Source organism: Scyliorhinus canicula, chromosome 4 (genome assembly GCF_902713615.1).
Source record: "Scyliorhinus canicula chromosome 4, sScyCan1.1, whole genome shotgun sequence".
NCBI classification, from domain to species: domain Eukaryota; kingdom Metazoa; phylum Chordata; class Chondrichthyes; order Carcharhiniformes; family Scyliorhinidae; genus Scyliorhinus; species Scyliorhinus canicula.
The window spans coordinates 86,631,844-86,646,634 of NC_052149.1; the positions used below are offsets into that span (position 1 = coordinate 86,631,844).

General features: G+C 44.6%; 1 protein-coding gene across 4 annotated transcripts in view; it reads right to left on the reverse strand.

The window, feature by feature from the left end:
• Nucleotides 1-347: 347 nt before the first annotated feature.
• Nucleotides 348-14,791, reverse strand: part of lrp8 (low density lipoprotein receptor-related protein 8, apolipoprotein e receptor) — a 124,665-nt gene continuing 110,221 nt past the window's right edge. For all 4 annotated transcript variants that reach the window (XM_038794683.1, XM_038794682.1, XM_038794684.1 and 1 more), the window contains 6 exons: nt 12,924-13,065; nt 12,263-12,415; nt 10,998-11,210; nt 9,919-10,050; nt 4,317-4,489; nt 348-3,501 (listed from right to left, as the gene is read on the reverse strand). In XM_038794683.1, coding sequence (XP_038650611.1) covers nt 3,463-3,501; nt 4,317-4,489; nt 9,919-10,050; nt 10,998-11,210; nt 12,263-12,415; nt 12,924-13,065 — 852 coding nt within the window. In that variant the 3' untranslated portion in view covers nt 348-3,462. The remainder of the gene's footprint in view (nt 3,502-4,316; nt 4,490-9,918; nt 10,051-10,997; nt 11,211-12,262; nt 12,416-12,923; nt 13,066-14,791) is intronic.

The following is a 14,791-nucleotide window of genomic DNA, read 5'->3' on the forward strand; positions in this document are numbered from 1 at the left end:
AGTTAAAGCCAGCTGAAAACACGTGGATGTGTATTAATCTGGTGTAAACAGCCTTGAGCATGTCTCCGGTTATAAATCTTAAACAATGGCAGTAAGTGTGCCACAACACAAGACTGGTCAGGTTCAAACAATGCTACTGCTACAAATGCGCGTTCAAATTCAGCAAAGGGTGACTAAAATGTGTTAAGATCAGGTGGGAGATGGTGAACTGACTCCCTCTACACCTTCTTGGGTAGTCACAACAAAGGTTTATGTTTCTTTTTTCAGGAGGATATGCCTTTTCCAAATTAGAATGGATTTAACTACTTGAGTTCACTATCTGGCAATAAGGAGCTAATCAAACAAGGTTTTCTGAGTCAAGGAAAGAACAAATTTATTAACCACTAAATGCAAGAAAAATAATAAAAATGCGATGTTAAGCTTTCAGATCTCATAGTCATTCAGCACCCACCCTCCCACATGTATCAGAAATGAGGGGAGTTAATGTGTGAAAGAATATCCAGTTAAGTGTCCTTTGATGGCCGATTTGGGTTAGCTGGTTTCTTGAATGTGGTCAGATGTAGAAGATGTGCGAGATCTTGGTATGCTGGTAGGTTTCTGGTAGAGCTGCCTTCTCGTACTGAGTTACGCTTCTTCCAAAAGAGTGCAGCCTTCAGTTTGCTTCCTCTGCTGAAGACTTTATTGACACTGAAACGCTAGACATACTTGAAATACTTCACCCCTTGTGTATTTCAGGGATGATTTGAGTGCGCCTGACCTTGGCAGCCGTTGTTTCAATATCCAATACTTTGCCTTTTGTGTCTCTTCCTGCACAGTTACTAGGTTTGATGGGTGTCTAGATTATAGGAAACGCCTCGCTCTTCACATGCCCCCGAGGGTGATTTGTTTGTTTCTCACTTTCACCTTGGAATACGCCCTTGCACTTCTAAGCAGCTTGCTCGGTCTCAGTTCAAATTGCTGAATTTCCAGTCCGTCGAAAGTTTATATTTATAAAAATGCAGGAGCACAGATATGTAACAAATCGGACTTGGCCTGGATCATAGTAATGACATGTTGCATCCGGTAATCAGACATAATTGGGGTGGGGATAAGGAGACATGCCTCCTGGGCCCATTGGAGGACCCCCGCCAAAGGTGTCCTCTCTCACCCAGCCTATCTCGGAAGCACCCCCTCTCCCCCCATCCACTTAACCTTAACTCCAGCTCTTCATGGTTGATGGTTGGAGACTGGATCTAGTCCCAGCAGTGGCCACAGCTCATGGATGGGGCAGGAAGTCCCCCCCCTTCCTTACACCAATTAACAGCCTGATGTTAGATGCATGCAGGCAACCCATTGGGGTAGGGGGTGACTTTTTTGTTGAGGTTGGATATTGGGGGAAGCGCAGAGACCCTGCACACAAGAAATCCGGCCCACTGTTAAAAACAAAACTATTATATTGTGAAGTGCAGACTGCAGAGTAGTTAAAACGATTGCCAATTAAAACATTGTTACCTAATCACAATTTGTTCATCTTACTGTCTCCCTAGTTTCCAATTGTAATAGTTTCTCTTGGTGCATTTTTGACACTCGTTTCTCAGAAATAAATTTGCTTTTGAACTGAAGTTTCCAACCCACATCATCAGTACCCCATGATGACAACCTTCCAGAGACTATATAGTAAAGTGAGAAATAACAGACAAATTCTTGCAAGGGTCACATGCTGGAAAGTTCAAATAAGCTGCCTTTTCTAACCATAGTCGCCAGCACACATCTGGATTTGGGCCTCACGTGATTTAGCAGCTATTAGATATTCTGCGTCCGTGGCTAATGCAGCCACTAAATTGTGGCCGTTAACTCGGGTTAACTCTCCAAAGATGCTGCCAGATCGGTCAAAACAAATTCTTGCGCTACTCCCCAATTTAACATTGCCACAAAAAAAGGTTAAACACCCTCTTTCCAGGTTACTTCTTTAATTTTTTGAAACATTATTTACTAATTGCGAATTTTATACAAACACAAACCATAGAAATATGGTTTACAGTAAACCCAGAGAAAAATGAAACAAACACAACCAGCTTCCCCAATCATTTACCCACCCATCAAATTAATTACAAATAGGCAAATATGCAGGGCAACTAAGTACCAAGTTTGAGAAACTTCCAGCTCATCTCTCATAAAAATATTTGATCAGGTTTAAAAATGAAAAAAAGAATTAAACATTTTTTTTTACATAATCTTATTCCATTATAAAAACCTTTGGCTAATTTTAAGGAAATCAGTCTTTCAGTTGCACAAAAGGCAGATTTTTTTTCATTTGATTAGTGCTGCAGATCCAAAATGTACATTTTACACCACACTGACTCTCAGCAGTTTCTTTTTTAAGTTTTCCCCTTCCCCGCAAGGTGCCCCCATCTCCTGAAGGTACTGAGGAATGGTACCACTAGCTTAAATGCAGACATTATTACAGCTGGCACAGATTCTGCCCTCACAGGACATCCTCAATTGCAGTTTCCATTAGTTGTGAATTTAATAGCGATCAGGCGGATGAATTCTAGTTGATTTGCCGCCTCCCACAGAGTGGTCAATTTTATTGCTCCCAAGTCACTCGTGGGGCCTTCCAATTTCGGCAAGCTATTACAACAGGCCATTCCATTCCTCAGTCAGCCTTCAGCACCACTACGTTCTTTCAAAAAAATTACATTTGTAAAATGAAGAATTCAGACAATAGCACATATCTACAAGAAGAAGAAAAAACAATAAAAAACTTTGAAGAGGAACAGGTAGAGGTCATACACCGTACAGCAAATACAGGGAGGGAGTCAAAACCCACTTAAGAATTGCTCAAGTCGTCACTGTATGGAAAATGCAAGGGGGGGGGTGAGCATCCGCTTAAACATATTCCCCAATTTTATAAATACATTCTCCTCTCATATAAACATATCTGCAAATAGGATTTCACTGTACAGAAAATGCAAAATGCATGAAAATATTTCCTACTTCCATTTCATATATACATAACCCAAGTTTATCCAGGAAATAAATCCATAAATAAATACCTATCTTTTTAACCCCCTGTAGTTTGTCATTTGGAGAGTTTCACCTAATTAAGCTTTCTGCTAAATATTAAACCGTGGCACACTCAGGTAAGTTCATTTACAAACTGTATAAATATAGCTTAGAAGAGGCTATGCTGACAAGTGCGACATCACCAGTATGTACAAATGTAAAGAATTGGAGTTTAGCTCTTTCAATCAGTCATTTTCTTTTCTAAGAATAAGTACCGAGTACCATCTGTGCAAAAAAAATCCTTTTTTTTGTTTTGTATAAAGTGAAAAATGTTTGGCTAATATAAAAATACACATCTTTTGGATGTTAGAAATTCTCAATCGGTTAACTGTGTATCCAGTCCTGGCCGTCACAACAGCTGCACCGATCGCAGTGGGGAGTCTACTCGTCAAGTGGTTGTGAGCAACACAGCTCGCCTCAGGGTAATCCGTCGTCCTCCATACTGAGAGCAACACGCTGCAGATGAAAGAAAAAAGTGTCATTTCTTCTTACAGGCAACTGAGGAAATTTAAAACCATGCTTCAAAAGGGCCCCAACCTGATCCGAGAAAGGACCAGCATCATGAGTGGACATATGAACGTTTGATCAAGGAGCTCCTTGCATCTGCTTGGCCGTTTGGCAAGATCATGGCTGATCTGATAGTAATCTCAAATCTGCATCCCACCTACCCCTTATAACCTATCATCCCCTATCTATCCACCCCAGCCTTAGATATTCAAAAACACTGCAACCACCAACTTCCCAGAGTTCCCACAGACTCATGACATTCAGAGATTGATTTTCGCCTCATGTGCGTTTTAAATGGGCGACCCCTTATCTTTAAACAGGACATACTTAACTTAGCGTCAGCGCAAACAATTTGGTGAGCAACGTTTTATTTATATATTTTATATAATGTGAATATTGCAAAAAAGCACCAGCACGGTAGCATGGTGGTTAGCATAAATGCTTCACAGCTCCAGGGTCCCAGGTTCGGTTCCCGGCTGGGTCACTGCCTGTGCGGAGTCTGCACGTCCTCCCCGTGTGTGCGTGGAACTGACCAAGATTCTTCAGACAACCCCTTCCAAACCCACGACCACTACCATCTAGAAGGACAAGAGCAGCAGATACCCACCACCTGCAGGTTCCCCTCCAAGTCACTGACCACCATACTGACTTGGAAATATATCGCTGCTGAACACTGCTGGTTTGCACCAGGCAGGAATCAGTGATGTGGCAAATCTGTTTAGGGCAATTATTGACAGACGTTCAGTGAGAGAGAAAATACTTACAGCAGGGTACACATGGCCAATCTGCCCATTTCTCTCAATGTGAGTCTCCTCCACTTCCTCTTCTTCTGTAGTTTTCCTATAGACGGGATTATCAAAATTCATACTCTTTGTGTTCTTCTTTCTCCAGTTCCTCCAGATTAAGAAGCCACCCAGACCGACCAAACCAATGATCACTTAAAGAAAGAGTTACAAAAAATATCAGTTCAGTGAACTTAGATGAACTAGTATGAGAACAATCATCTGCAAAGCAGCAGAGACTGACAAGGAGAGACTGACTGTTCCTTCTGTACACACTACGCACTTTGCCTTGATCATTTCAGAGATTAGTATAGTAAGAAGTCTTACAACACCAGGGTCATGTCGCATTACATTCATCCCCCACCATCTGGCCTGGGCTTGCGAAATCCTACCAACTGTCCTGGCTTGAGACAATTCACACCTCTTTAACCTGGGGTTACCCCATCTCTGGATCTGCAAAGACTTAATTACCTGCAAATGCTCATATTCAAAGCATTGTCTGGCATCTTTGACTTTATATATATGTTTCTGGAATATACCTCTTCATTCACCTGAGGAAGGAGCAGTGCTCCGAAAGCTAGTGTTTGAAACAAACCTGTTGGATTTTAACCTGGTGTTGTAAGACTTCTTACTATGCCCACCCCAGTCCAACGCCGGCATCTCCACATCAGAGATTAGTATGGAATTGATCAGCCAATGGTAATGAATCATGTGGAGAAAGAAAACAAAGCTCAGGTGTATAATAATCATCAGTACAAATGGCTGGTTCATTCTAACAACTTTGACCAACTCAAGGTTTAATCAATGATTTTAATGTCAGTATGAGACACTATCTTTTCAATTCAATGCCTTGGTTTCATCGAGGGTTAGGTTTTAGCTGCAATCAGGGAATGGGGGAGAGAATCCAACAATAATTGGATTGGAGGGAAGGAAAGAGAGCTGGGGACAAGGTAGGCCCCAGCAGGAATTCGCATAGACGTAACTTGAGAACATCGCCTGTGGTCCCTTCCAGCCAGGCCCAGGAAATGCTTCCCACCTAGATTAAACTGTTGAATTCCAGAAGGTTTGGGACTCAATCCCACATTAAAATCACAGTATACCACTATGACATCTTCAGGATGCAACTTTTGAACTTAATGTAGACCCACCAGCCTGTGGCGGGAGCGTTAGCCGAGATCAAAAGCAGCAAAGATGAAATGATATTGGGAATGGTATTGGGTAGTGATGGAGAGACTGTGAAATGGTATCGGGCAGAGATGGAGAGACTGTGAAATGGTATCGGGCGGTGATGGAGAGATAGTGAAATGGTATCGGGCAGTGATGGAGAGAGAGTGAAATGGTATCGGGCAGTGATGGAGAGACTGTGAAATGGTATCGGGCAGTGATGGAGAGAGAGTGGAATGGTATCGGGCAGTGATGGAGAGACTGTGAAATGGTATCGGGCAGTGATGTAGAGAGAGTGAAATGGTATCGGGCAGTGATGTAGAGAGAGTGAAATGGTATCGGGCAGTGATGGAGAGACTGTGAAATGGTATCGGGCGGTGATGTAGAGATAGTGAAATGGTATCGGGCAGTGATGGAGAGAGTGTGAAATGGTATCAGGCAGTGATGGAGAGAGAGTGAAATGGTATCGGGCAGTGATGGAGAGAGAGTGAAATGGTATCGGGCAGAGATGGAGAGAGTGTGAAATGGTATCGGGCAGTGATGGAGAGAGTGTGAAATGGTATCGGGCAGTGATGGGAGAGAGAGTGAAATGGTATCGGGCAGAGATGGAGAGAGTGTGAAATGGTATCGGGCAGAGATGGAGAGAGAGTGAAATGGTATCGGGCAGTGATGGAGAGAGAGTGAAATGGTATCGGGCAGTGATGGAGAGAGTGTGAAATGGTATCGGGCAGAGATGGAGAGAGAGTGAAATGGTATCGGGCAGTGATGGAGAGAGAGTGAAATGGTATCGGGCAGAGATGGAGAGAGTGTGAAATGGTATCGGGCAGTGATGGAGAGAGTGTGAAATGGTATCGGGCAGTGATGGAGAGAGAGTGAAATGGTATCGGGCAGTGATGGAGAGAGTGTGAAATGGTATCGGGCAGTGATGGAGAGACTGTGAAATGGTATCGGGCAGTGATGGAGAGAGTGTGAAATGGTATCGGGCAGTGATGGAGAGAGTGTGAAATGGTATCGGGCAGTGATGGAGAGACTGTGAAATGGTATCGGGCAGTGACGGAGAGAGAGAGTGAAATGGTATCGGGCAGTGATGGAGAGAGTGTGAAATGGTATCGGGCAGTGATGGAGAGAGAGTGAAATGGTATCGGGCAGTGATGGAGAGAGAGTGAAATGGTATCGGGCAGTGATGGAGAGAGAGTGAAATGGTATCGGGCAGTGATGGAGAGAGAGTGAAATGGTATCGGGCAGTGATGGAGAGAGAGTGAAATGGTATCGGGCAGTAATGGAGAGAGTGTGAAATGGTATCGGGCAGAGATGGAGAGAGTGTGAAATGGTTTCGGGCAGTGATGGACAGAGAGTGAAATGGTTTCGGGCAGTGATGGAGAGAGAGTGAAATGGTATCGGGCAGTGATGGAGAGAGTGTGAAATGGTATCGGGCAGTGATGGAGAGAGAGTGAAATGGTATCGGGCAGTGATGGAGAGAGTGTGAAATGGTATCGGGCAGAGATGGAGAGTGTGAAATGGTATCGGGCAGTGATGGAGAGAGTGTGAAATGGTATCGGGCAGTGATGGAGAGAGTGTGAAATGGTATCGGGCAGTGATGGAGAGAGTGTGAAATGGTATCGGGCAGTGATGGAGAGAGAGAGTGAAATGGTATCGGGCAGAAATGGAGAGAGAGTGATATGGTATCGGGCAGAGATGGCGAGAGTGTGAAATGGTATCGGGCAGTGATGGAGAGAGTGTGAAATGGTATCGGGCAGTGATGGAGAGAGTGTGAAATGGTATCGGGCAGTGATGGAGAGAGTGTGAAATGGTATCGGGCAGTGACGGAGAGAGAGAGTGAAATGGTATCGGGCATGGAGAGAGTGTGAAATGGTATCGGGCAGTGACGGAGAGAGAGTGAAATGGTATCGGGCAGTGATGGAGAGAGTGTGAAATGGTATCGGGCAGTGATGGAGAGAGTGTGAAATGGTTTCGGGCAATGATGGAGAGAGAGTGAAATGGTATCGGGCAGTGATGGAGAGAGTGTGAAATGGTATCGGGCAGTGATGGAGAGAGTGTGAAATGGTATCGGGCAGTGATGGAGAGACTGTGAAATGGTATCGGGCAGTGATGGAGAGAGAGTGAAATGGTATCGGGCAGTGATGGAGAGAGAGTGAAATGGTATCGGGCAGTGATGGAGAGACTGTGAAATGGTATCGGGCAGTGATGGAGAGAGAGAGTGAAATGATATCGGGCAGTGATGGAGAGAGAGTGAAATGGTATCGGGCAGTGATGGAGAGACTGTGAAATGGTATCAAGCAGTGATGGAGAGAGAGTGAAATGGTATCGGGCAGTGATGGAGAGAGTGTGAAATGGTATCGGGCAGTGATGGAGAGACTGTGAAATGGTATCGGGCAGTGATGGAGAGAGAGTGAAATGGTATCGGGCAGTGATGGAGAGACTGTGAAATGGTTTCGGGCAGTGATGGAGAGAGAGTGAAATGGTATCGGGCAGTGATGGAGAGACTGTGAAATGGTATCGGGCAGTGATGGAGAGAGAGTGAAATGGTATCGGGCAGTGATGGAGAGAGTGTGAAATGGTATCGGGCAGTGATGGAGAGAGTGTGAAATGGTTTCGGGCAATGATGGAGAGAGAGTGAAATGGTATCGGGCAGTGATGGAGAGACTGTGAAATGGTATCGGGCAGTGATGTAGAGACTGTGAATTGGTATCGGGCAGTGATGGAGAGAGAGTGAAATGGTATCGGGCAGTGATGGAGAGAGAGTGAAATGGTATCGGGCAGTGATGGAGAGAGAGTGAAATGGTATCGGGCAGTGATGGAGAGAGTGTGAAATGGTATCGGGCAGTGATGGAGAGAGAGTGAAATGGTATCGGGCAGTGATGGAGAGAGAGTGAAATGGTTTCGGGCAGTGATGGAGAGAGAGTGAAATGGTATCGGGCAGAGATGGAGAGAGTGTGAAATGGTATCGGGCAGTGATGGAGAGAGAGTGAAATGGTATCGGGCAGTGATGGAGAGAGTGTGAAATGGTATCGGGCAGTGATGGAGAGACTGTGAAATGGTATCGGGCAGTGATGGAGAGAGAGTGAAATGGTATCGGGCAGTGATGGAGAGAGTGTGAAATGGTATCGGGCAGTGATGGAGAGAGAGTGAAATGGTATCGGGCAGTGATGGAGAGAGAGTGAAATGGTATCGGGCAGTGATGGAGAGACTGTGAAATGGTATCGGGCAGTGATGGAGAGAGAGAGTGAAATGGTATCGGGCAGTGATGGAGAGAGAGTGTGAAATGGTATCGGGCAGTGATGGAGAGATGGCGAAATGGTATCGGGCAGTGATGGAGAGAGAGAAATGGTATCGGGCAGAGATGGAGAGAGAGTGAAATGATATCGGGCAGTGATGGAGAGAGAGAGTGAAATGGTATCGGGTATCACACTCATTGTTCATCAGCAAAATGTCAAAGATGGTGCAGACGTGCATAGAATTCCTAGCACAGGAACAAACCATTTAGCCCAAGTGGTCTGCAGCAGGGTTTAGCTCCTCATGAGCCCCTCTCATCTTACTTCACCTCGCCCCATTAACATAACTTTCAATTCTTCCACGATGTGCTTATCTAACTTGCTGCTAAATGCATCAATGCTTTTTACCTGAACCCTCCATATGGCAGCAAATTCCACAATCTAAGCAGAATCTTTCCCCTAATTCCTTATTGGACGTTCTCTAATATTTATGGCCACAGTTTTGATCTCCCACATGTGGCAACATCTTCTCCACATCTTCACAGTGGATCACTCAGTGAGTCATAATGGTAGAGACCATGATTAGGTCACACCGCAGCCTCTCTACTCTCAGCCTTCTTAACCAACACCCTACACCCAGTCATGAGGCAGAAAATCTGCCATGGATTACAGGCAAGGGAATGCAGGCTGCTGATGGTCCTTGGGCAGCTATGGGAATATTACTGAACTGGCTGAAGGCATGGGTAGAATAATGTCTGTATGAAATCTATGTAAAATGCAGTCTATAGGGCTTTCACTCTCGAGTCCAGTTCTATATCTGGCCAGGAGTAGTTTTTTTTTCCCTTTTTAAAATTTAGAGTATCCGCTCATTTTTTTTTTCCAATTAAGGGGCAATTTAGTGTGCACAATCCACCTAGCCTGCACATCTTTGGGTTGTGGGAGTGAGACCCACGCAGACCCAGGGAGAATGTGCAAACTCCACACGGACAGTGACCTTGGGCCGGGGTCGAACCTGGGACCTCGGCACCATGAGATAGCAGAGATAACCACTGCGCCACCCTGCTGCCCTGGCCAGGAGTAGTTGATGTGAACATCAGGAGTTCAAAATTGAAGGTGTTCCATTTTCCTGCAGTAACACAAAGATACATGCACAGGTATATTTAACATGGGAGGGGAGCATCACCTACCTATTGGAATGCCAATTCCCACAATGGCATGAGTAGAACTCAGCTTCTTGCTGTCACCCTGGTTATCTGCTGCGGAGAGATAGAAAACCACAGTTATGTTACGTGTAGGTGGTCGAATGCCAGACTGTTCTGCTGTGGAAAAACAGTGCAGTTTGAGCAGCAACAGAGACCAGGCCCAAGATGGAAGAAGGGTAACTCGAGCTTCATTTCCTCAATATTGATGGGCACCTCACCTCAGCTTGATCTTTGAAAAACCTAGGTGAATGCTCATTCTGTACAGGTCTTTGAGCTTTATGTAAGAAATTCTAATGAAAAGTTAGACCTGAAATGTTATCTCTCTTTCTCTCCCTTCAGATGCTGTCAGAGCTGCTGGGTACTTCCGGCATTTTCTGTATTCATTTCAGATTTCCAGCACCCATATATTGCTTTTGGATTTTAACAGGTCAAATTGTTACACTGTACGAAGATTGAGGGAGGAGGGAGGTAAACTGCTCAAGTTTTGAAGTATTGTAGGTGAAATAGAAGAGCCGAGGAACCAGAAGTCAAGTAAGGAGGGAGGCAGGGATGTTCCAGAGAATCCTGACAGTGTGGAAGGAGACCATTCGGCCCATTGAGCCTGCATCGACCCTCCGAAAGAGCACTCTACCTCGGTCCACCCTCCTGCATATTGATCATGGTCAATCCACCTAATCTGCACATCTTTGGACTGCGGGAGGCAACCGAAACACCTGGAGGAAACCCACGCAGACATGGGGAGGATATGCAAAGTTCACACTGGTGTAAACTCAAAGACACTGACTAGTGGAACATGACAGTGGGAAAGAGAGGGAGGATAGGGAGAATGCTGCCATCCCATGACACTGCAGCATCCAGGAATGGTAATGATGTTCCTACACCAAGTGATGTTGGAAGATGAGGAGTTTAGGCCAAAAGTAAGGGAATAAAATGGCACTCACACCAGCTCCTACTTGTCCTCTCTGGGTTGCACGATGAAGGCTGGGAACAAATGCACTACCTTTCCTGGTCAGTGAAGCAAATACTACAAGGAAACATAAGGATTGCTGTACTGCAAGACTTACATAACGGCGAGGAACTGTTACTTTGGATTAGACTGTCTGCATCGGTGGTGCCAGGGAAGAGCTGCTGTGGACCTCCTGTGGCGATGTCAGTCAGAACTGTTGTACCAGCTGTATTGGTTATATTAGCAGAAATCAGTGTACTGGAGATGTCTGCGTCAGGCATTGGAGTTGGGTTGTCATTGGTCACTGAGGGGACGGTAGGAATCTTTCCAGCTGTTACAAAAAAGACACAGAGACTATAACTGCAGCCTGACCAAAGAGTTTGAAGTGACTTAAGCTCTAGAAGGCAGTAATTCCCCTGGATTCAGATAGAAAGGGTGGATTTGCAACAGAGGAGAATTATACAGTATGTATATCACAGAAAAAGGCTATTCAGACCAACTGGTCCATGTCAGTATTGATGCTCCACAGAAGTCTCCTTCTACCATTCCATCTATCCTCATCTCCATTTATTCCTTCATTCACCACGTGTAACTCTCTTGCTTCCCTTTAAATTATCTATGGTATTCCTATGTTTTTCCCAATTTCTTTATTGGATTTATTAATAAGTTCATAAGATGTAGGAGCAGAATTAGGCCATTTGGCCCATCGGGTTGCTTCACCATTCAATCATGGCTGATCTCATCCTGGCCTTAACTCCACTGTCCTGCCCGGTCTCCATAACCCTTCAACCCATTACCAATTAAAAATCTGTCTACCTCCTCCTTTAATTTACCTACCGCCTCAGCATCCACCGCACTCTGGGATAGTGAATTCCACAGATTCACAACTCTCTGAGAGAAGTAGTTTCTCTTCAACTCTGTTTTAAATTTGCTATCTCTTATCCTAATGACCTCATTCTAGAATTCCCCACAAGAGGAAGCATCCGCTCCACATCTACTTTATCCATACCTTTTGATCTCCCCTCATTCTTCTAAACTCGAGAGAGAGTAGGCCTAAACTGTTCAATCTCTCTTCATGACAAACCCCTCATCTCTGAAATCAACCGAGTGAATCTCCTCTGAACTGCCTCTAATGCCACTACACCTTTCTTCAAATAATGACTTATGGCCCCTAGTTTTGGTCACCCCCAGAAGTGGAAAAATTTTATATGTATCTATCTTGTTAAACCCTGTCAAAATCTTAAAGGTTGCTAACAGGTCACCCCTCAATCTTTTCTTTTCTAACAAAAAGTGGCCCATGTCTGTGAAGAAATGCTGTCCTTGAAAACCTGGTAACAAATCCCTGAATCCATTAAAAAATCAGAACTGAAAAACCACACTTACTTCTGTAACACTTTCTCATGTCTTGACCAAGTTTCATGTCATCAGGACAGGCACATGTGTATTTTGGCGAATGGAGGTTGATTTGGGGAGCTGACAAGCACAGGTACTGGCATCCTCCGTTTGGTGTAATACCATGTTCACAAAAGTTTACAGCTATTTAAGAAAGGAAGAAACATTTCAGTTTATGGACAAACATAAATAAAATGTTCAATAATTGAGGGGGCGCCCAATCCATCACACAAACCAGCCTCCCATCCATGGACTCTGTCTACAATTCCCGCTGACTCGGAAAGGCGGTCAGCATAATTGAGGACCCCACGCACCCCGGACATACTTTCTTCCACCTTCTTCCGTCAGAAAAAAGATACAAAAGTTTGAGGTCACGTACTAACCGACTCAAGAACAGCATCTTCCCTGCTGCCATCAGACTTTTGAATGGACCTACCTCATATTAAGGTGATCTTTTCTCTACACCCTAGCTATGACTGTAACATTACATTCTGCAGTCTCTCCTTCCTTCCCTATGTACGGGATGCGTTTTCTGTATAGCATGCAAGAAACAATACTTTTCACTGTATACTAATGTGACAATAATAAATCAAATCAAAAATCAAAATTAAATTTCAGGTTAAGACTTCAACGAGAACCCGACAGGAATTACCTTGGGGCTGTTTTAGTTCATGGAGAATGACAATATCATGTAGATTGTACAGATTATTTGCGAGAGACGTCACATCTCTTCCACTCAGTCTGTTTGCACAGTAAATACTGTCGTGCTCAATGTCAGTCCAGTAAATCTTGTCCTGTAACAGCAAAATAAAATAATATGCCCTGTAACAGTTAAAGCAAGGCTGTTGAGGTGTAAACTGAAAACACTGAAGTTATGGTGTTAAATTGCTCCGATTGTTACTTTCTCTTAAGACTGAAAGGTCTACACTTCAGAGACTTGACAGGTACAATCAAAGTTCTGCTTTGAAACCTCGCAGCATACTTGTGATGCTGTGGTTGGCAATCACACCGCGTTAGCTTTCACTCACTATGTTTCAAGTCCAGCTCAAGTATGTAATTGGCCACAGTATCAGGGGTTTAAATTGTAATCTAGTCTATGTCTATTTTATATATGAAATGTTGGCATTTCATATTCAGGAAACAACAATACTTCTTTCCTTGTTTTGTTAATGTCAAAAACCAGTGGTGTGACACCAAACTTGATTTAAATTTCATTGGTTAACGGTGGGTAGGAGGTGATCGCAGAATTTCACTACCACAAGCTTGTGATTTGGAATTAATGCATCCAAATCTACTCCCTGACAGAGGCCTGCAAGGCGATAGAGTACAAAGTAAAAAAAAATTCACTGGGGCACTCGCATCTTCTCAGATACTGAAGCAGTTCATGTCCAAATGCAGAAGACCTGGACAATATCCAGGCTTGGGCTGACAAGTGGCAAGTAACAGGCAGTGACCATCTCCAACAAGAGAGAATCTAACCATCAATTACCAGTTAGCTCTGTTGCTTCACAGCACCAGGCTCCCAGGTTCGATTCCCGGCGTGGATAACTGTCTGTGCGGAGTCTGCACATTCTCCCGTGTCTGCGTGGGTTTCCTCCGGGTGCTCCGGTTTCCTCCCACAAGTCCTGAAAGACGTGCTTGTTAGGTGAATTGGACATTCTGAATTCTCCCTCAGTGTACCTGAACAGGCACCAGAATGTGGCGACTAGGAGACTTTCACAGTAACTTCATTGCAGTGTTAATGTAAGCCTACTTGTGACACGAATGAAGATTATTTATTATTTTTATTATTTTATCATCCCTTGATATTCAATGGCATTACCATCACTGAATCCGCACTATATCATCCTGGGGGTTACCATTGACCAAAAAACTGAACTGGACTAGCCATATAAACCCTCAGGCTACAAGAGCTGATCAGAGAAAGGAATCCTGAAGCAAATAACTCCCCAAAGTCTGTCCACTATCTACAAGGCACAAGTCAGGAGTGTGATGGAATACTCTCCACTTGCCTGGATGAGTGTAGCTCCAACAACAGTCAAGAAGCTTGACACAACCCAGGACACAGCTGCCTGCTTCATTGGCACCCCTTCCACAAACATTCACCCACTCTACCATCGACACACAGCAGCAGCAGTGTGTACTATCTATTAGATGCTCTTCAGGAACTCACCCACAATCCTTAGACAGCATCTACCAAGCCCACGATCACTACCATTTTGAAGGACAAGGGCAGCAGATGCATAGGATCACCACCAGCTAGAAGTTCCTCTCCAAGCCACACAACATCCTGACTTGGAAATATATCACTGCGCGCTGCTCCTTCACTATCGCTGAGTCAAAATCCTGGAACTCCCTCCCTAACAGCACTGTGGCTGTACCTACACCTCACAGACTGCAGCGGTTCAAGCAGGCAGCTCATCATCACTTTCTCAAGGGAAACTAGGGATGGGCAAGCCAGTGCCGCCCACATGCTATAATAAAAACTAGGGGCAGGATTCTCTGGCAGCAGATGTCAAA